At 47.8% G+C, this 23,516-nt stretch overlaps 1 protein-coding gene across 1 annotated transcript in view; it reads left to right on the forward strand.

The window, feature by feature from the left end:
• The window catches only part of clstn2a (calsyntenin 2a), a 1,020,747-nt gene that overhangs the window by 247,914 nt on the left and 749,317 nt on the right, over positions 1-23,516 (forward strand). The window contains exon 2 of the mRNA XM_072474574.1: positions 9,593-9,628. Within this exon, the coding sequence (XP_072330675.1) occupies positions 9,593-9,628 (36 nt within the window). The remainder of the gene's footprint in view (positions 1-9,592; positions 9,629-23,516) is intronic.

Here is a 23,516-nt window from a genome sequence, read left to right on the forward strand (position 1 = left end):
GTAGCCGATGGGTCGTTGCCATCGAAGTAGCACCATCACTAATATCATGCAAGGCGATGACTGTGCCAGATGTGGAAGTTGGCCGAGACCGTGCACACTGGTTCCGGCCACCTGCTGTGCCGGAAGGGCGACTCCGCAGAGAAACGTCGAAGCATGTCGCCTTGGAGAGAGAATTGTTGCTCGCATCAACGTCTGGCGATGGCGCGAATTGGTGTGTCCATCTTGGACCGCCGGTGCTGGTTGCCACTGCCGACCCAGTGGGACTGCCACGCGATCCATTCCCTGTCACCGTGGCATCCGCCGTCACCCTGAGCGTGCCATCACCGAGGCCGCGACACCGCCCGTCCGGAGCAAGGTCTGGCGTGCGCAAATCAGAGTCGGCGCTTGGCTGCTCCCCATCTGGAGTCCGGTCTGCCTTCCGTCGATGCCCCCCGTCCGGAGTCCCAACAGGTTCACTGGAGGCAGCCGAGATTCCCTGAAGCTGCACTTCTGGAGTCGGAACATGCAGGAATGCACCAACCAGTGGAGAGGCTCGAGCCATCGAGGGTGGAAGCGGTGCGCCGCCACCGCAGTCGTCAGTGGTCCCACCGTGATCGTCGAGTGCCTCGGTACGCACTAGGCGAGGTCTGTCACCTTGCACCTTTTGCATGGGAAGTGGGATGCTGTCGTCACTCGTCTCACATCCCGTGGATAGATCCTCATTAGCAGCTTGCTGTTCACTAGGGTTGGATAAATTGTCAGAGTTTTCATCTGGTGGTGCACACCATGTCGGTGGACTGTCATTGTCTTGCCGTTGTCCTTCATTTGGGCTTTTCTTCTTTGGAATTTTAAATCTTCCCCCAGACATTGCAGAACCTTGTTTATTACCCCCAAATTCTCCCATATGTATGGTCTCGAATATAGGATCCAATGTTTCTATCGACATTGTACTATTTTCCGAAGAACATTCCGTTTCACTTTTCTTCTCAGGTACCTCATATGTATCTTTGTCTAATGTACATGCCTTCATGGTCTCTGGGTCTGATTTTGCTGGGACTGGCATGGTCACAGTCTCTCTTTTACTGTTCTCAATTGCCCACATTATACTCCCCATACATAACTGCTTAATCACTGGGGTTAGTGTGGTACAATGGATAATCGGGTCGACCTTATCTGCATCTTCACCATTAGTGGAAAGCACACTTGGTTCACTTGAAACTGCTGTGGGTTTTAAATTCGTTATCTGGCTACTCGATGTCGGTGTCCTCAGGATTCTTGCTCCAATGTTCTGCTCATTTATCAGTGGAGCGTGTATAGGTTCAATGCAATTAATGTTCCCCTCAAGGTTTGAAGAGTCATTACTGACTAACTGCTGGTCTCCGAAGTTGGGATTTTGCGGCGTTGTGTTGAAGGGAGACATTTGTCCCTGCTGTAGATATGATTCAGGTTGTGTTATTTCCATTACCTGAGGATCAATGTCTTGTCCATTTTTTCGATCCGTACTAAAACACTGGCAATTCTCAGTCTGCTCCTTGCAAGTTAAACATTCAATAAATTTCTTTAGCAAATCCTCAGCATCCTTCTGTGGCCGTGCAGCATTATTAATCTCTGTTCGGCTATAATGATCCTGAAGGTCAGCGCATAAACCTTTTTTCTTTGGGCTTGGACGAGGCGATTCCTTTGGCTTGTCTTCAGTTGGGCTTGAACAGTCATCAGCGCTGTGCCCTTCATTGTAGCATGAGAGACCTTCATGGTCATGCTGCTGTGTAGTGGAGCATGGTAGGCTGTTATAGCCTTCTTGCTGTTCACGTGAGCATGGCAGACTTGCATCATCTGCCGCTGGTTGGTCAGGAGAGGTTGCTAGACCGTCATGGTCTTGTTCCTGCAAGAAATGCACATTGGAGTCTTGCGTTGCTTCTATCGTGGAGGCTGTCCACGAGCTCTCTGTGGAGGCTTGTGACACTGGAGTCACTTCTTGTTCGTGCAAGGACTGCGCTCTGGAGTCTTGCGTTGCTTCTATCGTGGAGGCTGTCCACGAGCTCTCTGTGGAGGCTTGTGACACTGGAGTCACTTCTTGTCCGTGCAAGGACTGCGCTCTGGAGTCTTGCATTTCTGCAATTGTGGAGTCTGTCCACGAGCTTGCTGTGGAGGCTTGTGACACTGGAGTCACTTCTGGTTCATGCGAGGACTGCGCTCTGGAGTCTTGCATGTCTTCTTTCATAGAGTCGGGAACGTTGAGCGGGACGTGGACCACGCTGTGTGTGGCAGCAGGGCGCTCTCCGTGTGCTTGCACCGCTCCCTGTCTGTTAATGTCAGGCTGCAGCATCATCCGGTACTGATAAGTTGGAACGTCATATCTGCTGGATTGAAGATCCTCAAATCCGAAAAATGAATCCGCATCTGCGTCGGATTCAATGTGGGGGCCGCCAATGTGCAACATGAAAGGTTTGTCCGAGTCATAGTCGTATAGGACCACGGAGCTATCATTGGGCTCGCGAGGTCCGGAAACACTGTAAAGATCGTCATCGAAGTATTCGAGGTCGGAATCATCGGCTTGTGCGTAGGTAACTGCTTGTCGGATGGTTCTTCGGAGGTCAAATTCATCTCCTGGGTCAATTTGCGGCACTGTGCTGTCATTCCAGGTGAGGGAAGGTTGTTTTACAGCTTTAACAGATTTTTGTTTTTTTGATTTGCGACGTTTCCCTTTTAAATTGGATTTGGGACGTTTCCCCTTTAAATTGGTGCAGTCTGGGGCCTCTGACATCCTGATGCTCGGTATGTAGCACGTAGGAAGCGACTGCGCATGCTCAAATCGCTGTTCCTTTACCGATGGCCGTTTTCTTGACTGCGCATGCGCAGCATCTCGCGCATGCGCAAACGAAACTTCCGGTTCTGCGCACTGCTCGCGCAACTGTGCTAGCGTGATACCTTTAGCAAGATGGCCGCCGACCTCGACCCAGCCCTCTCTCAGGCCCGGGATTTCGGCCTCTGGGAATTCGGGCTCCGGGATCCCAGCCACGAGGTGAGTACTGCAGCTTTTCTTACCTTTACTTGCCGATTGGATTGCGTTTTCTTCACAGTACTTGGAGAATTTGTCCAGGACTGCCTGGTAATCGTACCTTTGCTGCCTCCTGAAGAACCTGAACCTTGTGAATATTTCTCTTGCCCTTGCACCGGCGATGGTGAGGAGAAATTCAATTTTTTCGCTATCATCCAGGTCTTGGAGTTCAGCTGCCACCAGGAACAATTCGAACCATTGCCGGAATCGCTGCCAGTTTTCGCGGAGGTCGCCGTGGCACTGGAGCGGCTGCGGAACCGGGAGCTCTATCATTTTGCCTGGGCACTGCTGGTTGTCTCTGTACACTGAGGTATGCCGGCAGGTATCGATCCACTCCTGTACCATGTGGTGTTGGGTGCTCTGGTGCACAGATGAGCCAACACAGTTGTATGTGGTACAACTCTACTTTATTTTAACTCTTATAATACAGTTCGTTCTGGATACTCTGCACGTGCTGTCTCCCTGAGTGTGTTTGGTAGCAGATGTGTCCTGGTCCTCCTCTGCAGCTAATACTCCCCACCGGGGGTCGTGTCTGTGCTTTTATATCTTTCTGTCATTGGTTGTGGTGTTGTGTGTTCTGATTTGTCTGTTGGTGTGTCTATCATGATGTGTGTGTTTGAATATCATGACATACGCATTGCGGTTGGTAGAGGGGAGGGGCCCTTTGAAGTCGATACTGAGGCCAGGTGGGCCTTATCCGGTCGATAGAAGTACGGCTTACACCCCGCGCAGACTTGGCAGTCCCTGGTCATGGCCCTGACTTCCTCGGTGGAGTAGGGCAGGTTGCAGGCCTTGATGTAGTTGATAAGCCGGGTGACTGCCGGGTGGCAGAGGTCATTGTGGATGACCCGGAGTCGGTCATCTTGCGCGCTGGCACATGTGCCGCGGGACAGGGCATCTGGAGGCTCATTGAGCTTCCCAGGACGATACACTATATCAGAATTATAGATGGAGAGTTCAATCCTCTGCCTCAAGATTTTATCATTCTTGATCTTGCCCTGCTGTGTATTGTCGAACATGAAGGCTACCGACTGTTGGTCGGTGACGAGGGTAAACCTCCTACCAGCAAGGTAGTGCCTCCAGTGCCATATAGCTTTCACGATGGCTTGAGCTTCTTTTTCGACTGAGGAGTGTCGAATCTCGGAGGCGTTGAGGGTACGGGAAGAAAATGCTACGGGCCTGCCTGCCTGGTTAAGGGTGGCAGTGAGGGCAACCTCTGACGTATCGCTCTCCACCTGGAAGGGGACGGACTCTCCACCACACGCATCGTGGCTTTGGCAATATCTGCCTTGATGCGGCTGAAGGCCTGGCGGGCCTCAGCAGTCAGTGGGAAGATGGTGGCTTTGATCAGTGGGTGGGCTTTGTCCACATAGTTGGGGACCCACTGGGCATAATAGGAAAAGAACCCGAGGCATCCTTTCAGGGCCTTGGGGCAGTGGGGGAGGGGGAGTTGCAGGAGGGGCGCATACGGTCGGGGTCGGGTCCTTGGACTCCGTTTTCCACAATATAGCCTAGGATGGCTAGTCGGGTTGTGCGGAAAACGCATTTCTCCTTGTTATAAGTGAGTTTGAGGGCTTGGGCGGTTTGGAGAAACCTCTGAAGTTTGGCGTTGTGGTCCTGCTCGTCGTGGCCGCAGATGGTGACATTGTCCAAGTACGGAAATGTGGCTCGCAGCACGTACTGGTCCACCATTTGGTCCATCGTTCTTTGGAAGACCGACACCCCATTGGTGACGACGAAGGGAACCCGGAAGAAGTGGAAGAGGCGGCCGTCTGCCTCAAAGGCCGTGTAGTGGCGGTCCTCCGGGCGGATTGGGAGCTGGTGGTATGCGGCCTTCCGATCTGCTGTGGAGAACACCTGGCAGTGTGCAATCTGATTCACCATGTCCGCTATCCGGGGGAGGGGGTACGCATCGAGGTGCGTATACCGGTTTATGGTTTGGCTGTAATCTACGACCATCCGGTTCTTTTCCCCGGTCCTGACGACCATCACCTGGGTTCTCCAAGGCCTGTTACTGGCCTCGATGATCCCTTCCCGCAAGAGCAGCTGGACCTCGGACTTGATATAAGTCCTGTCCTGGACACTGTACCGCCTGCTTCTGGTAGCGACGGGTTTACAGTCGGCGGTGAGATTCGAGAATAGCGGGGGAGGGTCGACCTTCAGGGTCGTGAGGCTACAAACGGTGAGGGAGGGTCAGGGCCCACCGAACTTTAGGGTCAGGCTCCTGAGGTTGCACTGGAAGTCAAGTCCCAACAGAAGAGGAGCACAGAGATCGGAGAGTACATATAGTTTAAAGTTTGCGTATTTGACGTCCTGTATCGCGAGGTTCGCGACAGTGAACCCCCGGACCTGCACTGAGTGCGATCCGGAAGCGAGGGAGATTGTTTGAAATGTGGGGGAGATTTGGAGAGAACAGTGCCTTACCGTGTCTGGGTGTATGAAGCTCTCTGTGCTCCCGGAGTCAAACAGACAAGGCGTTTCGTGCCCATTGACCTGGACGGTCATCATGGAGTCCCTGAGGTGCTTTGGGCGTGACTGGCTGAGGGTGACCGCGCCGAGTTGCAGGTACCCGGCGTGGTCAGAGGTGGTGGGGTGGTCCCAAGATGGCTGCCCCCATCGGTCGCACGTGTCGGGCGGCGTTGAAAATGGCGGCCATGATGGCGGCCCCCGTGAGTCGCACGTGTTGTGTAGAGTCGAAGATGGCTGCCCCCACGGACAACACGAGGCAGGTGACGCGTCCGAAGGGGCGGAGCCGGCAGGCATGCAGCCACACTGCGGGCCTGTGAGTCTGTGAGTCGGGCCTGTGATTTGGAGGACCTGGATCTGGCCAGGCAAGCTTTGGCAAAGTGTCCTTTCTTGCCGCAGTTGCTACAGATCGCATTCCGAGCTGGGCAACGCTGCCGTGGGGTGCTGGTTCTGGCCGCAAAAGTAGCAGGGCAGCCCCCCGGGTTGGGCGAGCAGCCGCATGGCACAGGCCTGGGGTATTCTCTGGTCGGGTGTCCACAAGGGGGTCATAGAGTCATAGAATTTACAGTGCAGAAGGAGGCCATTCGGACCATCGAGTCTGCACCGGCTCTTGGAAAGAGCACCCTACCCAAGGTCAACACCTCCACCCTATCCCCATAACCACTAAGGGCAATTTATCATGGATAATCCACCTAACCTGCACATCTTTGGACTGTGGGTGGAAACCGGAGCACCCGGAGGAAACCCACACACACACGGGGAGGATGTGCAGACTCCACACAGACAGTGACCCAAGCCGAAATCGAACCTGGGACCCTGGAGCTGTGAAGCAATTGTGCTATCCTCAATGCTACCGTGCTGGGTCACTCGGTCGGAGGGGAAAGCGTTTAGGCTCTGAAACGCTACTTCTAGGGAGGTGGCTAGTTTTACCATCTCGTCTAGGTCGAGGGCGCCCTTCTCGAGCAGGCGCTGTCTGACATAGACATCCCGGATGGCGAGTTCCATGTGTTGCGAGGCCGTGACGGCCTTGTAGTTGCAGCTTCGCGCGAGGACTTTCAGGTCGCGTAGGTACTCCTCCAGCGATTTCCCGGGGCGTTGGCGGCGAGTGGTGAGGAGATGCCGCAGGAACACTTCGTTCACCGGCCTCACGTATTGCCGCTTCAGGATCGCGACCGCGTCTGCGTATGTGGTCGCTTCCTCGATTTGCATGGAGGTTCGATGGCTCACCCGGGCGTGGAGGAGGCTCAGCTTCTGTTCGTCGGTGACGGAGGGCGAGGAGGAGGCGACGAGGTAGGCCTCGAAACATCGGAGCCAGTGCAAAAAAATCCCTTTGGCTTCGGCGGCCTGTGGGTCGAGTTCCAGTCGGTCAGGTTTGAGGGCTGCTTCCATCGCAATGTTGTAGTTGATTAAATTGATGCGACCATCAACTCACGAGACAAAGAGTTGAAGTGAACAGTGGCTTTAATCAACTAGAACAGTGCCTGCCTGCGACTACTCTGCACTGAGAGCCGCCTACAGGGCAGCTGCTCTATATACCTCCCCTCAAGGGGGCAGAGCCATGGGCGGAGCCCACAAGAGCACCAACATGATACAAGCGGTGTAATACAATACAATGGTCCATAGGTGGAGCCCACCTAGTCCAATGCAATACAGTGGTGAATGGTTGCCATAATACGTTCACCACAAGGGGCAAGGTTGAGAATGCAGGCCTTCATGAATAACCTTGTGTGCTCCCTGCCCAGCATGGTATTTCAGCTTAGTGTGTACTAATTAATCAATAAATGGTTCTTGTGTATTTTGCAACAGAACTGAGCCCCAGGCACATAATTATTCGGTTAGCCTTTTCCTGATTCCAGGAATGGTGAAGGTCTTTGCCATTTTAATCTTGATGAAATATTTACAATGTAATCAGTTGCTGCTCTGTTATATAATAAGACATTTCTAATGAGTTCTATTTTTCATTGACACAAGTTTAACCTTTTGTGTTTTACTTTTATCACTCAGATATCCTTTGCACTTTGTATTCTTGGTGACAAAAGCAGTTTAACAGTTCCAACATGCATTAATAGGATCTTGGCCCTTTTCTTTAATTGCACAGTTTTCATGTGAATGGACTGCATCTTACTGAAGTGATTACATTAGGAGTTTGCGAGCGTTCCCATGCTCTGCCTCAAAAGTTATGCAATAAAGAATTCTTAAATTAAAAGAGGCTCGGATGGTAAATTAAGAGAATTAAAGGGAAAAGACAATAAACTATGTTCTGAATTTGGAACGTATTAAATTCAGTGTCAAGCTTAATGAATCGCTGCTTTCAGTTTAATGTGGCTTCGGTGTTTATGGATAATTAATGAAGTTAAGAGAGATTTTTATATACAAAGCTGGGCATCAGAACTTAATGGTATATGTCTAACATTGAATATATTTCTACTTCTTGCTCACTGTGATGCAGTCTTTAAACAATTAATACTTTTGTTTGTAAAATCTGAGCCACTGCATTCAAATGTCTCAGAGAGACATTTCAAAGATTATGGGACTAGTAATCCAGAGGCCTGGACTAATGACCCGGACAAATGTGTTCAACTTCCACCACAGCAGCTGGGGAATTTAAGTTCAATCAATTAAATAAACCTGGGGAGGGTTTCTCCGTCCCGTCGCACCCGTTTTCCGGTGCGGCGCTCCCCCACTGGCAGCAGGATTCTCTGTCCAGGCAGCCGGCCAATGGGATTTCCCTTTGTGGGCACCTCCATGCTGTCGGGAAATTTGCCGGCGTGAGTGCGCTGTCAGCGAAATGGAAGATCCCGTCAGCAGAGAATCCAGCTGCAGGCCTTTAACAAGAAATGCTGGCCTCAGCAAGCAGATCAAGAAACTACTATTAAAAATTCCCTCCGATTCACTGATGTTCTGTTTTCACAGGCGCTGCCTAACCTACTGGGCAGTTCCAGCATTTTCTATTTTATTTTGTCCAAAAATGTTCGTTGGTTGAAATCTGGCTCCAAAATTTGGTCCTACAGCCTATTAGAGCTCAGACTTGGGTCAGCTTATGCAGGTCTTTTTGTGTGTAATTCCTGAGCCTACAGACTATTGCGTGATGACATTGCTAATATTCACACCACTTTAATCTAAATTGAGGTTGGATTTTGCAGCCCTTCACGGTATCCGTGCAGTAAAAAGGTAGCCTTCCTGTCCACCCCTCACTCAGTTTATGGTGGACGGGTAGGGCCGTCAGGCAGTTTGTTTGTCTTGGGCCTATTGAGGTCCTTAAGTGGCTAATTAATAGTCTTCCTTTCACCTCCGTTGTTATTTTACCTGTGACAGGAAGGCAGAGGCCAGATGGAGGAGGTCTGCAACTTTCACTATAAGGGTTGCAGTCGGGTAAAAAGACCCTCATAGGAGCTATCTGTCCCAAAGGTCTTATCCCACTTTTATCATCCCCCCCGCCTCCCACCCCAGTGTCTTAAATCCAGGCCTTCACCCCCTTTCTGTGGACTGCCAACAAGGCCTGCCCAAAACCACAGCATTACCTTGAATCATCACCACTTCTTCTTCGGGGTTACCTGCGGTCCGAGCAGTGGCCACTGTTCAAACCTGGCACTATTTAGACTACAGAACCACCAACCAATTAGATTGGCTGGTCACCCCAAGGCAGCATATCCACTCAGTAGATATGGAGAGGGACGGGAGAGGGGATGGGAGGGAGAGTGGGGGGGGGGGGGGGGGATGGAGTGAGAGGGAGGAGGCAACCCTGAAACAATGACAGCTGTTCCCAGTCTAAAATAATTGTAGGGCAGCTGTCTTTTGGGTGGACAGGCTCACGGTTAGCTTTTCAACCTGGGAAGCGGGGATTACAACTGTTTCGTAAAATCCAGCCTATTTTATTTGAATCCCTCCACTCAAACAAGTATTGTAACTATCCATCTCATTAAATGAAATGTCATTTGCCCGAGGCACTAAAACTTGGGGAAATGTTCACACTGCAATTTTTCATAGCGCATATTTTGCAAACGCAAAGTCCATTATTTGGCTTTAAGTCAATAATTCTTTTTCAGAATCAGTCTCTCGAGTGACATTATTCTTTTCTTCCCTACACAGGACACAGTCTCGGGGTCAACCACAGCTACAAAAGAGGTACAGCACTTTTATTCTAACCTTCTGGGACTAATGACAATATATTGATGGATAAGATTCAGAGCAGCATAGTTATTCTGATGTGCCATGTTAATAACAACGTACTGTATTTGTTGATTTGTTGCTTAAGAAATAATATTATGATATACATCGTGTTGTGGTCTTTGGGGCTGTGATTGTTTACTGAAACATAATTATCACATTCACTACAAGTATTCACTCTGAACAAAATTTTCAACCAGTGACGATGATTGGGTGGAAAATCTAACACTCCACTCAATCCTTCATTTTACTCCCAGCCTGCCATTCAGGTAAATTAAATTCAAGTGATAATAGGATTGAGCTCACTGAGAGCAGAGTTTTTCAGTAGTCATAAATGTTTTGCCGTTTCTACAAGGCTTAATCCCTAAATATACTTTCTCAAAGTCCCGAGAGCAACAACTACCTGTTTTTACAAATTGTTTCTTTGCACCTTTGCTGAAACCAATCTAAGTAATGAATTTCCAGCATTAGCCATGATGGTGATGTTATGTTGTCAAATTAATCATTGCAGTTTACTCTCTCTTTTTGTTTCTAAGTGTGGTAAATATCTTGCAAGACCATGGTAACCTCACTTCTTTTATTGGATGTGTATTTCAATTATCACTTTCAGAAACCAAATCTGAAAAATAATACTCCTCTTTTCACCTGAGCTGGAGAATTTGAACAAAATCAGAACATGGCAGAGATAAAGCACATAGACCATGGAAATTATGAAATGTGTGATGAACATCTTCAATTTCACAACAGATATTTGTGCCAATAAGGTTTTTAAATGTTTGAACATTATAATTTGTTGGCCACTGCGAGTGCCGTCGTCATAAACCAGCTCACTGAAAAAGATCAAGCAATTGGTCAGCCAACAACAGGATTACAACATAGGAATAAGGAACCGTATTCTCATCTCACTCTAGTGATATTGATGATTACTGCAATATAATTTTGATATATATACCAAGATCAGTTTTTTCATAACACACAATAGGCTTGTTAGCAAAATTCAAGCCCAAGTGATTGAAGTAGAACTGGTTGCCTGGATATATAGTTGGCTAATTAAGGGAACGAAAGCAGAGAGTGGTAGTTCTTTTTCACATTGGATAGGTTTTACAGTGTGTTCTGCAGGGACCGTTGCTCTTTTTATGATTAATATATATCAGTAATCTGGACTTGGGAATACAAGGCATATTTTCCAAATTTATATATAACCTGAAACTTGGAAGTGCAGTAAGTATCACAGCATATAGGAACAGACTTCAGTGCATAAGGAGAATATGTTGTGGCCAACTTCTGTGCAACACCCTTCAGGTACCGTGCCAATAGCTTGGAGAAGATGCAGAGGAGATTTACTAGTACTGGGCATTGAGGGACTTCAGTTATTTGGAGATATTAGAAAAGCTGGGATTGTTCTCCTTTCATAGTGAAGATTTGGACGGGTTTTCATAGCGCTGTTCAAAGTCATGAGAGGAAAAAATGTTCAGCAGAATATTGATGTTATGATGTGGAATCCACTGTATGAAACTGATTCAATGGCCGGGATTCTCCATCGACGGGATCCTCTGCTTCGTCGGCAGCTCACTCACGCCTGCAGATTTTCCAATGGCGTGCGGGTGGCCACAATAGGGAACCCCATTGGCTGGCTGCCGGCAGGGGTGCACCACGCCAGAAAATGGGTCTGGCGGGAGGGAGAATCCCACTCAATAATTTTCAAAAGTTGAATTGAATAAATGTGCCGAAGGAAGCCATTTGGCTCACCATGTCTGTGCACCAGTTCTCCGAACGAGCAATTTCTGAATGCCATTCTCCTTTCTTCTCCCCACAAGCCTGCGCATTCTTCCTTTTCCGATAACAGTCTGATTCCCATTTGAATGCTTTGATTGAACCTGCCTCAACCACACTCTCGGGCAGTGAATTACTCAACACCTCGTTGTGTGAAAAGATTTTTGGCTTTGAAAGCGGTGAGACAAGTTGCAAATGCTTGAAGAGAAGAACATTTGCAGGGTTAGCGGGGAAGAAGAGTGGAGTGAGACCAATTAGATAACACTTTCCAAGAGCTGGCAAAGGCAAGGTGGGCAAAATAACAGCTGCCTGTGTCATATCCGTTTATCATCAAAGGCAAGGATTGTCAATGCCCTTGTCATATCTTTGTTCAGAATTCCAACCAGCACATTAGATAGGTTCACTACCATAACCGTGCAAAAAATATTCATAATTAATAAGGTGCACATTATTCTTAAAGTTGCTTCAAGTACCTGAATGTATTGTTCCCTCACTAAAAGCAAGCAAGAAAGGATTCTTTCTAGTTTCCTTTACAAAGTTGCTTCTGTCTAGTCAACAGATCAATGGTAGGTTGTAGTTGAAACAAACAGATAAGTGTTCATGACTGGCGAACTTAGCTGCATTTGTTTTTCACATTAATCCAGAAACGACAACGGTAAACCCAGCCCTGTTGACCATGCAAAGTCCTCCTTACTAACATCTCGGGGCTTGAGCCAAAATTGGGAGCGCTGTCTCAGAGACTAATTAAGCAGCCTGACATAGTCATTCGCAAAAATCATACCTTACAGCCAATGTCCCAGACACCACTATCACCATTGCTGGGAATGTCCTGTCTCACTGGCAGGACAGACCCTGCAGAGGTGGCGTCACAATGGTTTACAGTTAGGATGGAGTTGTCCTGGGAGTCCTCAACATTGACTCTAGACTCCATGAAGTCTCATGTCTTCAGGTTATGGACAAGGAAACCTGATGATTACCACATACCGCCCACCATCAACTGATGAATCAGTACTCCTCCATGTTGAACATCACTTGGAGGAAGCACTGAGGTGCCACGGGCGCAGAATATCCTCTGGGTGCGGGACTTCAACGTCTATCACCAGGAGTGGCTCAGTAGTACCGCTACAGACCAAACTGGTCAGGTCCTAATGGACATAGTTGCTAGACTGGGACTGCAACAGGTGGTGAGGGAACCAACAGGAGGGAAAAAAGTACCCCACTATCTTCTTCCCCCTCTCCTTACCTTTTTTCCTCTTTACTTCTCCCTTCCCCCCTACATCTGTCACAGCTTACCCTCTATAGTTTCTCTGCTGTTTGGCCTTTCACACCTTTTATTCTCTCTGGGGACTGACATTAGCACTCTTTTCCCTTGGTTTCTGTGGCTATCGCACGTCTTTCATTCCCTCACCCCACAGTATAAATATCTCCCATTTTCTATGCCTTTTAGCTTTGACAAAAGGTCATCTGGACTTGAAACGTTAGCTCTTTTCTCCCCCTACAGATGCTGTCAGACCTGTTGCGATTTTCCAGCCTTTTCTCTTTTGGGTCCTGGAACTCCCTCCATAACATCAATGTGGGTGTAACAACACCACAGGGACTGCAGCAGTTCAAGGAGGCAACTCACCACCACCTTCTGAAGGGCAACTAAGGATGGCCTAGCCAGCGATGCCCACATCCCATGAATGAATTTTTAAAAAAAATTAGAATTTTAAAGCAGACACATCGGGCGCTATTCTCCCTCCCCACGACGGGTGGGAGAATCGCCGGGGCGCCGCCCGAATCGCGCCATGCCGCCCCGACCCCCGCACGCAATTCTCCCATCCCCTGGAAACCAGCGGCGCGCGATTCCTACCGGGCCAGTCGGAGAATCGGTGAGCGGCGATTCTCCGGCCTGATGGGCCGAGCGGCCGCTACGACACGAAAGGTTCCCGCCGCCGCCATCCACTCCTGGTTGCTGCCAGCGGGTACTCTGCAGGAACGATGGGGGGGCGGCCTGTGGGGAGGGGAGGGGGGCTCCTTCACCGGAGTGGCCTCCGATGGGGTCTGGCCCACGATCGGGGCCACTGATCGGTGGGCTGCCTCACCCCCCCGGGCCTACATCCTTCTGCGCGCGGCCCCAGAACACCGGCTCCATGTTGGTGAGGGGCTGGCGTGCGTAAGACGTTCCCCGCGCATGCGCAGGATTGGGCTGTCCCAACTGCGCATGCGCGGGTTGGCGGGGCCCCAAATGGGCGCCGCATAAGGACGCTGGAGCTGCATGAACTGCTCCAGTGCTGTGCTGGCCCCCTGTGGGAGCCAGAATAGGTCTTATCCGGGCCCTGTTTGCGCCGTCGTGAAACGCGACAGCGTTCACGACGACGCGAACACTTGGCCTCAATATCGGAGAATTGCCCCCATCATTGTTGATAAATGATCTAACCTTAAGGGGAAGTGCATTGTGGCTGACACAAGCAGTACAAGTCATCATACGCAACCCCTTGATGTGGAAAACGACTGAATAAAGGCACAACATGGAGAGAGTGTACTTTGGGCACTGCGCTGGAGGCTTTGACAGAGGAGGAAGCTACTGCTGTATTGAATCAGGAGGCCTTCATGCCAAAACCTCAGCAGGCAGTAGATGCAGATAGCTGTGGTAGTCTATGGCAGTAGCCAATACCAAGGACCTGGGTGCAGAGCTGCAATCATTTCAATAACCTCATCTGAGTGTTTAAGTTTAGAGTATTCATCTTCAAATGCCAGATTCTATCAACTGCACCACTAAACGTCAGGCACTGTTTAAAAGCACTACACTCCCTATTCCCATTCACCAACGATCTCTGTCAATCAGGACTCCCCCTCACATTCATCGCTTCACCTAATCCCACAAGCTTGGCACTGCTGAAATCTTCACACCCACATCACACAGCTTCTATACACTGCCAGATAATCAACCATGACAGTCACATCACCGGGAACAGATTGCATGACACTCAGTGACTTATTTCCTTTCTCTTGCAGGATAGGATGACACATAACTGGAGGCAGCCGGAGGTAACAACCTGCATGTCCTCGCCCCCTTAGAGGAGATGGTACTTGCCATCATTGCAGCAACAATGTCAGGCTGTGATCAGCAGTCGAACTGAAACCATCAAAGACGATTGCATTCTCATACATAATCCTCCCCCGTGTATCCCACTTTCCTCTTCATCCCACTGCAAGTTGTAGATGGTGTAAGCCGGGGGGGGGGGTCCTGTGATGCATTTGGTAACCTCCCTACCTCTGAGTCAGGTGCACCAAGTTCAAGTCCCGCTCCAGGACTTGAAGGCCACAGAAGATGCATTCATAATGAGGCCAAACAGGTTGAATATCAACTTGTAAATATTTCCAATATGCTTATGGCAGGTGGTAGTAGTGGATGGGTCTCCTGGTCAGCCAGTCACAAACCACTACAGTGCCATGTAGCCATGGAGCAAAACATGGAAGTCCATGGTCACCATCACCCTCTTAGGGCATGATACCTGAAGACATAGAGAGAGTGAAGGTGTAAGCATCCTCCTCCAGCAGCCCACAATCTTACCTTTGCACCTTTCTCCCCTCAGATTCCCAGGGACTGCAACCTGGCCAGACAGTGGGGAAGAGAAACAAGTTACTGATGCAGAAGCACTGTCACTTGATTTCATATTTGCAGCCATCATTTCAGACATTTATATTGCTCATATTTAGAGGACAGGCTCAAGCTAGGATCTGCGTGTGGTAAGAAACTAGGCACAGCTGGAGGATTGGCTGTTATGGGCCAGGGTTTTGAAAACTCCAAAGTATATCATGGAGTTCACCTGACCTACAACCAAGGGCCTACTTTTGAGGTGTTATTTTAACAGAGGTCTTAAGCACTTTTAATCAAAACAAAGTTTATTCTACGCATTAAGTTAACATTTTATAAACACACACTAATCATTTTTTATCAACTACAAACATAAATTCCCCACACACCTATAGTTCTCTCTCTCTTATAACCCTTAATAACTTCCCTTTCTGCTGTTTCAACTTGATAACAACATCCAATAAAACCAGGAAAACCCTTTTAACAAAACAGTAGGTTTGAATTCTTTACAGAAAACAGTTAGCACGTTTAAATTATCAAGTGATTTGGACACACTGAGGCTCACTTTGAATAGGGAGCCTCAGTGATTTACCTAATGCAGCAGTGAATGATAAACCATGAGATGATGCAAATTACTCCTGCTTTAGCCAGGGAGGATGCTGATGTATAAAGGAACATATCCACGCTTACCTCCACATCATCCTGGTTATCATCCCGCTCTGAGGGTTCAGCTACAACTGGTGACAGATTTCAATCAGGCTGTCTGTGCTGAAACATTAAGAGAGAGAGAGAGGAAAAGCCTACTTTTTCTGAATCCAGCTTCCAACAGTGTAAACGGAAAGTAAAACTCAGAGCCACAGCCAGCTCCCAGCTCAAAACAAAAGTAAAACCCAGGACCACAGCCCAGCTCCACCCACACAATGACATCACTGAAACCATGTGATAATACAAACATTTCTTAAAGGGACACTCGTATGACAATGCAGCTGTCCACAGAGGGGGTAGCGCACAAGTTCTTCTGCAGAGAGCTCAGATGAGCAGGTTGCTTGGGTGGGCTACAAAAGAAGCCTTTTTGGTATGGACAACAAAATGCTTGACACATTGCTAGTAGGTTTCCTGTCTAGTCTATCAATGTCAAGGCATTAACTTTGCACAGGGATTTGTGCTGAGCTTAAAGCCCATGGTCAACTCCATGAGGACATTTTACAAATCCAAGCGTAATGTAGCATCTGATGTTTGATGTCTCAACTTCCATTTACAGCACAAGTAGAAGCCACCAAATATCTTGGTACTGTAGTAGAAGCTCAGACTTCCGTAATGCAGCTTAGACTGTTGCCATCATGACTGTCAATTGGTGTTTGAAGTGGATCGCAGGCATCACAATGGTTCAACAATCCTGTCCACCACATTACATGGATTGCTGTGGCATCGTTCGAGGGGGGAATGGCAGTGACTCCAGTAAGCATGAACTTTATATCATCGCTGACGGCGACAGGATTCACCCTCCTACCAGTGACCTTGCTTTTGTCTGTCAGTCAATCAGCCCAGGTTACTGCCAGCCATGCTGAGATGCTGAAGTCCAAAGCAGTGGCATCTAGGCCCTGAACAGCGCGAGGATGTTGCGCAAGGTGATCAGAACCGCCAGCCATGCTGTAACTACACTGGTTGCAGTGATCAGGAGCACTAGGGCAGGAAAATAAACATAGACATGCATAAGGGAGTGCCTGAGGATGAGTAGTTTATGTTTGATTAATGTTGACTTATGTTTGCTCAGTGGGTGCTATGGTAGTCAGTGACAGGGAAGGGAGGACTGTTGGTGAATGGGGAATTGGGACTAAGATAGTCAAATGAATTTTTTACAGGCATCCTAGCCAGAATGGGGCATTTTTGCTTTTCTCCTCCCTTCCTCTTTCCCCTCCTCCTGTTCCTCAGTTTCTCACCATTTAGCAAGTGGTAAGGGCTGTGATCTCATGACGACGAGGTTGTGCATTAGACCATGACGAGGTGGTCCATTATACCATGACGCCCTCTTACCTGTAAGATGATCCAAGCTGTGGAAGTGTTGAATCAGTGTGCAATTCATCTGCCCTATCACGTTTTGTGTGGCATCATGGCTTTGGTTGTATGTATGCTGCCCACATGATGCTAGTTGCATGCCAGAGCTCTGAGCCTTGTCACCCAGTAGCCACCCTCTTCAGTGAAAGACTCACATTATTACTGCACTCTTCATGACGCTGGACATCTCAAATGTTTTACAGTCAATGAAATACATTTCCAGAAGTGCAGTCATTGTTGTAATTCAGAAATAGCCAATTAGCACACAGCAAACACCCCAAAACAACAATTGAATAATGATCAGATAACCGCGTTTTGTAATGTTGATCAAGGAATAAATATGAGCCAGAACGGGAGGATTCCCTGCTCTTCCTCAAAATCGTACCATGGGATCTTTTACATCCATCAGCAACAGGTAGCTTTACACTTGCTCTACATGCTGGATTCTGGTAAGAGGGAATGACATTTCTTCAGCTCACTTTGAATAGGGAGCCTCAGTGATTTACCTAATGCAGCAGTGAATGATAAACCATGAGATGATGCAAATTACTCCTGCTTTAGCCAGGGAGGATGCTGATGTATAAAGGAACATATCCACGCTTACCTCCACATCATCCTGGTTATCATCCCGCTCTGAGGGTTCAGCTACAACTGGTGACAGATTTCAATCAGGCTGTCTGTGCTGAAACATAGATATCTCACACACTGTTCCTCGCTGAGGTACAGGCAGGACAACTGCATCCTGAAAACATGCAGATATAGCTGCCTGCTGAAAGCTCATCACCTCCCTCCTCTAGCAGTTTACCACGCTCTGCGTGCCCTCTATGTTCTTCAAGACTAATGCCTAATTTTGCACCCAATTGGTGGGAGGCATGATGGCATATTTGTTAGCACTGCTGCCTCACAGCACCAGGGACCTGGGTTCGATTCCACCCTTTTGTGACTGTGGAGTTTGCACATTCTCCCGTGTCTGCGTGGGTTTCCTCCGGGTGCTCCGGTTTCTTCCCACAATCCAAAGATATGCCGGTTAGATGTATTGGCCATGCTAAATTGCTCCTATGTGTCCAAAGGTTGAGGTAGGGATTGTGGCCTTGGTACGGTGGTCTTTCGGAGGGTCGATGCAGACTTGATGCAGACAAATGGCCTCCTGCATTGTAGGAATTCTATTATTCTATGATTCGATGTCTGGGGAACAAGTGTTTTGTGCGGAGGTCATCAAGTCAACACAAAGATCTTCGACACCTGCCACTCTAGCAACTTCAAAGTACTCTAGAACAGTCATTTTCAAAGTCGAGGTCGCGGCCCGCAGGGGGGTCGTGGCCGGGTGTCGGGAGGGTCGCGCAACCATCCAGCGCGGCGTTTCTGATCGCGGGAATTAACATGCAATGGCAGCAGGAGTGGCATTTTTTAAATTCTGGCTGCGTTTGTATACACCTGAATCAGGTCCCCCCTCAGCCTTGTCTCCAACAAAAACTATTCCAGCCTACCCAGTCTCTCTTGTTCGCTGATACGCTCTGTAAAGATTTAATCACCTGCTAATGGTCGCATTCCAAGCATTGTTTGGCATTGAATTTGTCTATATATGTGTTTCTGGAACATACCTCTTCATTCACCTGAGGAAGGAGCAGCGCTCCCAAAGCTAGTGACATCGAAACAAACCTGTTGGACTTTAACCTGGTGTTGTAAGACTTCGTACTATGCTCCAGTCCAGGCAACATCCTGGTGAATCTCCTCTGCACCCTCTCTAGTGCAATCACTTCCTTCCTAGAGTGTGGTGACCAGAACTGCACATAGTACTCCACCTATGGCCGAACCAGCGTTTTATACAAGCTCCATCATAACTTCTATGCACTTATATTTTATGCCTCTGTTGATAAGGGCAAGCATCCCATATGATTCCTTAACCACTGAAGTCCCGCTGACTTCAGGGATCTAAAACAGGAACACCAAGGTCCCTCTAATCCTCTGTACGTCCTGTGGTTCTCTAATTCATTGTATATTCCTTTGCCTTGTTTTTCTTCCAAAATGCATTCTCTCACACTTTACATGGTTAAATTCCATTTGCCTGTGTTCTGTCTATTTAACCAGCCCAACTATATCGTCCTGAAATCTAAGGCTATCCTCCTCACTATTTACCGCACCACCAATTGTTGTGTCAACAGTTGTAGCAACAGTCAGTAAAAATCAACCAGTGCCGACTGTAAGCAGTTGATTATCTCCTGAAATAGCGCTGGTGGGAGGTCCTCCCTCCTGTCGAGCAAGTGCCAGTAATTAGGAAAGAGCATGAGATGGAGAGTGTTGAATACATCGCTGGCATCCAAATCTGCAGTAAACACTGATTCATGCTATAATTTGCCTGTTTGGCATATTTCTGGCATATTGTGTGCGCATATGCTAACACGCTCCCATCTATCACATCAGCCGTGATTCCCCATATATGTAAAATGCGCACCGCAAATGTCATTTTGAACCTCTTAAGTGCCCAACGAACGGGAACACAAATCTAATTTTTGCACCATGCAGTTCCAATGTAGATCTTTCCTGTCTCTCAGTATGGTGAACATTCCTGTTCTGTAATCAGTAACTCATGGACACTCCAATTTTCATGTTTGGTGATAACTTTTTATTCAGAAAGCCAAAATATTTTTCTTTACACACAACTCTAGCTGAGAAAATTAGGTGCCTATAAACAAAAACAATATTATTTAATTTTATACAGTTGTCCTAAAAATTGAACATCTTGTACATCTTAGTACGGTCAGTTCAGTCTATTTTGTACAGGCTCTTGATAACGAACAAAACCTTACTGCAGTTAAAACCTCAGTTGCAAATGCGAGGACGTTTCCTATTGTGAGACAGTTTCATTTCTAAAGACTGACATGACACAAATTACGTATGTTTGCTGACAAATGGACAGAGGGGGGCACAAAGAAGCAACTTCCATTAGACAATTTCCCAACATCAAAGAACCACTATTCAACTGAAAGAGACTTCTAAATAAAAGCACATCACAAATACCACTACTTAAGCAATTTGCATTAATTATTTTGGAATGCTCTCATTCATTGGCATAATGAAAATTGCTTATTGTCACAAGTAGGCTTCAATTAAGTTACTGTGAAAAGCCCCTAGTCGCCACATTCCGGCGCCTGTTCGGGGAGGCTGGTACGAGAATCAAACCGTGCTGCTGGCCTGCCTTGGTTTGCTTTAAAAACCAGCGGTTTAGCCCAGTGTGCTAAACCAGCCCCTGGGATAAGGATATAATGTTGGAATTGTATAAAACACTGGTGAGGCCACAATTGGATTATTGTGTGCAATTCTGATCACCAGAAATCGGATAGGTTGGGGTTATTCCCCTTGGAACAAAGAAGGCTGAGGGGTGACTTAATTGAGGTGTACAAAATAATGAGGGAAAACGATAAGAGTGGACAGGATAAAATTGTTTCCCTTGGAGAATTCTAGAACCAGGGCACATAGATTCAAGATACGTGGCAGAGGGGACATGAGGAATAACGTTTTACGCAGAGGGTAGTGGGTGTCTGGAATTCAGTGCCCGAGTTGGTGGTGGAGGCAGAGACCCTGAATTCTTTTCAAAAGGACCTGGATTTGCACCTTAAGTGCTGTAAGCTACAGGGCTATGGGAAGGGAGGAATAGAAAGGGCACCTGGGTGTCCTCGGGCTGGCATGAACAAGATGGGCTGAATGGCCTCCTTCTGTGCTGTAACATTTCTCTTATTCTACGATATACTGGATTTCATGATTTGTGTTTTTGGATCACATTAATTCAGGTTATTTTTCTGTGAAAACTGAAAACAGGTAGTCTGTTATATGACAAAGAAAACGTTTCAATGGAATTTCACTGGTTTAACATAAAGGCCTTGCACACATAGGGTTCAAGGGTTCAACTGGCTATAGTGGTGCCCAAACAGTGATGTAAAAGAGCACATGACCTGCACCAGGATGAAAATGAAATGGTGTTGCACAGAGCCATGTGACCTTCTAGCTTGTACCCTTTACAGTAGTTTTAAGAGTCAACAAAACCTTACAGTTAACCTATGGATGGCCTCAAAGACGTCTTTAGACATACAGAACTGTAACCAAGATCCGACAACATGGTGGCAGCTTGTGAAAATCCAAAATCTCACAGATAATGCAGAGAAAAACTAAATTCTGGAAGACTGAGGAAAGAAAGTAACAAAGCATTCTGACCTGATAAGAAGCTCCGGGAGCAAAGGCGTGGAGGAAAGTCAAGCTTCAAATCCCAAAATACAGAGTCAGCAGTCCAAGCAGAGGTGAGCCAAATCTTTTAAAACTCCAGGCTTCAGTGTTACGGCTCCCGGATCAAGCCCCAATTTATATTAGGAAACGGGACGAGGCCATAACAATTTTAAAATTTGTAAACTGTGAGAAAAGGATACTTAGCTCCTGGAGTGATTCCACTGATGACCTAGGGATCCTTTATATTAAAACAAATATTATTAACTCATAATTAACCACATAACATCCAAGAAAAAAAAAACAGCTTTTCAATTAACAGTTTAAAGGCCTCTGAGCTTACTTTCCCATCTACTTCTAAAATTTCAATTCAGCAAAATCCTGACACTCCAGTCAATGCCCCTTAATAATACAGTAAGAAGTCTTACAACACCAGGTTAAAGTCCAACAGGTTTGTTTCGAATCACTAGCTTTCGGAGCGCTGCTCCTTCCTCAGGTGAAGGTGCAGCGCACCGAAAGCTTGTGATTCAAAACAAACCTGTTGGACTTTAACCTGGTGTTGTAAGACTTCTTATTGTGCTCACCCCAGTCCAACACCGGCATCTCCACATCATGGCCTTAATAATACAGTCAACACTCAGTGGCTTACAGAGTCTTACGCACAAAGTCCTTGGGAGAGAAGCTTTCCGAAGTCAGTATCAGATACACATCTCCTCTCCTCAGAAACCCAGAGCAGAATTCTAAAATGAAACTAAAATCAACCGACACAGGGCAGTGCTGAAAACAAAGCTGAAAAACAGACCTAACCCGTCCATCAGACCCTGCCTAGCTGTTAAACCTTTAAACACAGATTTAACAGACATTTTGGATGCGATCTTATCAAAAACAAACAGAACCAATGGAAAGGCTCTACACAGACCGGGGCGCCATTTTATCCAGCAGCACCCGATCTTTCTCCCCTCCCCCCTGTCCTTTAAGGCCCCCACCGCTTTTTTAAACCCCCCCCCCCCAACCTTAGGGAGGCCTCCGGGAATCCCTCCTTACACCCCTTTACTTGACAAGGCCTCTCCCCACCCCCGACCAGATCCCTGGCATTGCCAGTCTGGCACCCTGGCAGTGCCAGGTTACCCAGGTGTTGGGGACTGCCAGGATGCCACCCTGCCCTGTCCCCGGCCACCCGGGGGTCTGCAGTGGTCTGGGAGACCCCCTCAGGTGCTGTTACACCTAGTCCACATTTGAATGGACCAGTACTAAACTGTGCCCTGGCAAGGTCTCCAAAACCCGGCCGGTGAGCCCTGGGCGCCGGGTGAATCCTCACTCATTTTTTTTCTTTTAAATTTAGAATACCCAATTCATTTTTTCCAATTAAGTGGCAATTTAGTGTGGTCAATCCACCTAACCAGCACATCTTTGGGTTGTGGGGGTGAAACCCACACAGACACGAAGAGAATGTGCAAACTCCACATGGACAGTGACCCAGAGCCGGGATCGAACCTGGGACCTCGGTGCCATGGGGCAACAGGGCTAACCCACTGTGCCACCGTGCTGCCCTGAATCCTCACTCATTTAAATATTCAGTTCTGGGTCTCGCCCACCGAGGGCAAGATCCAGATTGCTCTGGGCAGAGCGAGTCGGATGACTGGCAATCAGCCTGGCACCCGGCATGGATCCTGATTTTGGGCTCATGCGCGATTTACTCATTGCGCCAAATCTGCGTCAGCCACAATGGGGTTGCTGAATCCCACCTCATATTAACAGCAAAGGCCTGGGAGAAGTCCGGTGCCTGGAACAAATGGATGGAAGTCACCGACCTGTGTATTACGCATACAGAGTCCTGTCGGGCATGGAGACAAGGTATGTTATAGTAGAAAAAGAAGCGTTCACAGTCATGTGGGCATGCAAGATGTTTTCAGACTATATCATGGGTCTCAAGACTGCAATTGAATTAGACCACAAGCAACTAGCCTCTTTATTTGATGAGGAGGAGCTAGATTTAATGCCTCTCAGAATCCAGAGGCCTTTCCGGGACCTCATGATGTTTGCCTACGAGATGATATTTGTCCAAGGTAAGAAAATAGACAACAGTAAACACACATTCAAGGGCCTCCCAACAAAACAGGATGGCAATCCCATTGGACAACAGGTCCACTTGGAACTGATGCACGATGAGTGTGGCCGCATTTGCAGATACTGCTACGAAGGATGGCCTCAATAGAGATCAAA

This window comes from Scyliorhinus torazame, chromosome 14, assembly GCF_047496885.1.
Source record: "Scyliorhinus torazame isolate Kashiwa2021f chromosome 14, sScyTor2.1, whole genome shotgun sequence".
Lineage (NCBI taxonomy): Eukaryota > Metazoa > Chordata > Chondrichthyes > Carcharhiniformes > Scyliorhinidae > Scyliorhinus > Scyliorhinus torazame.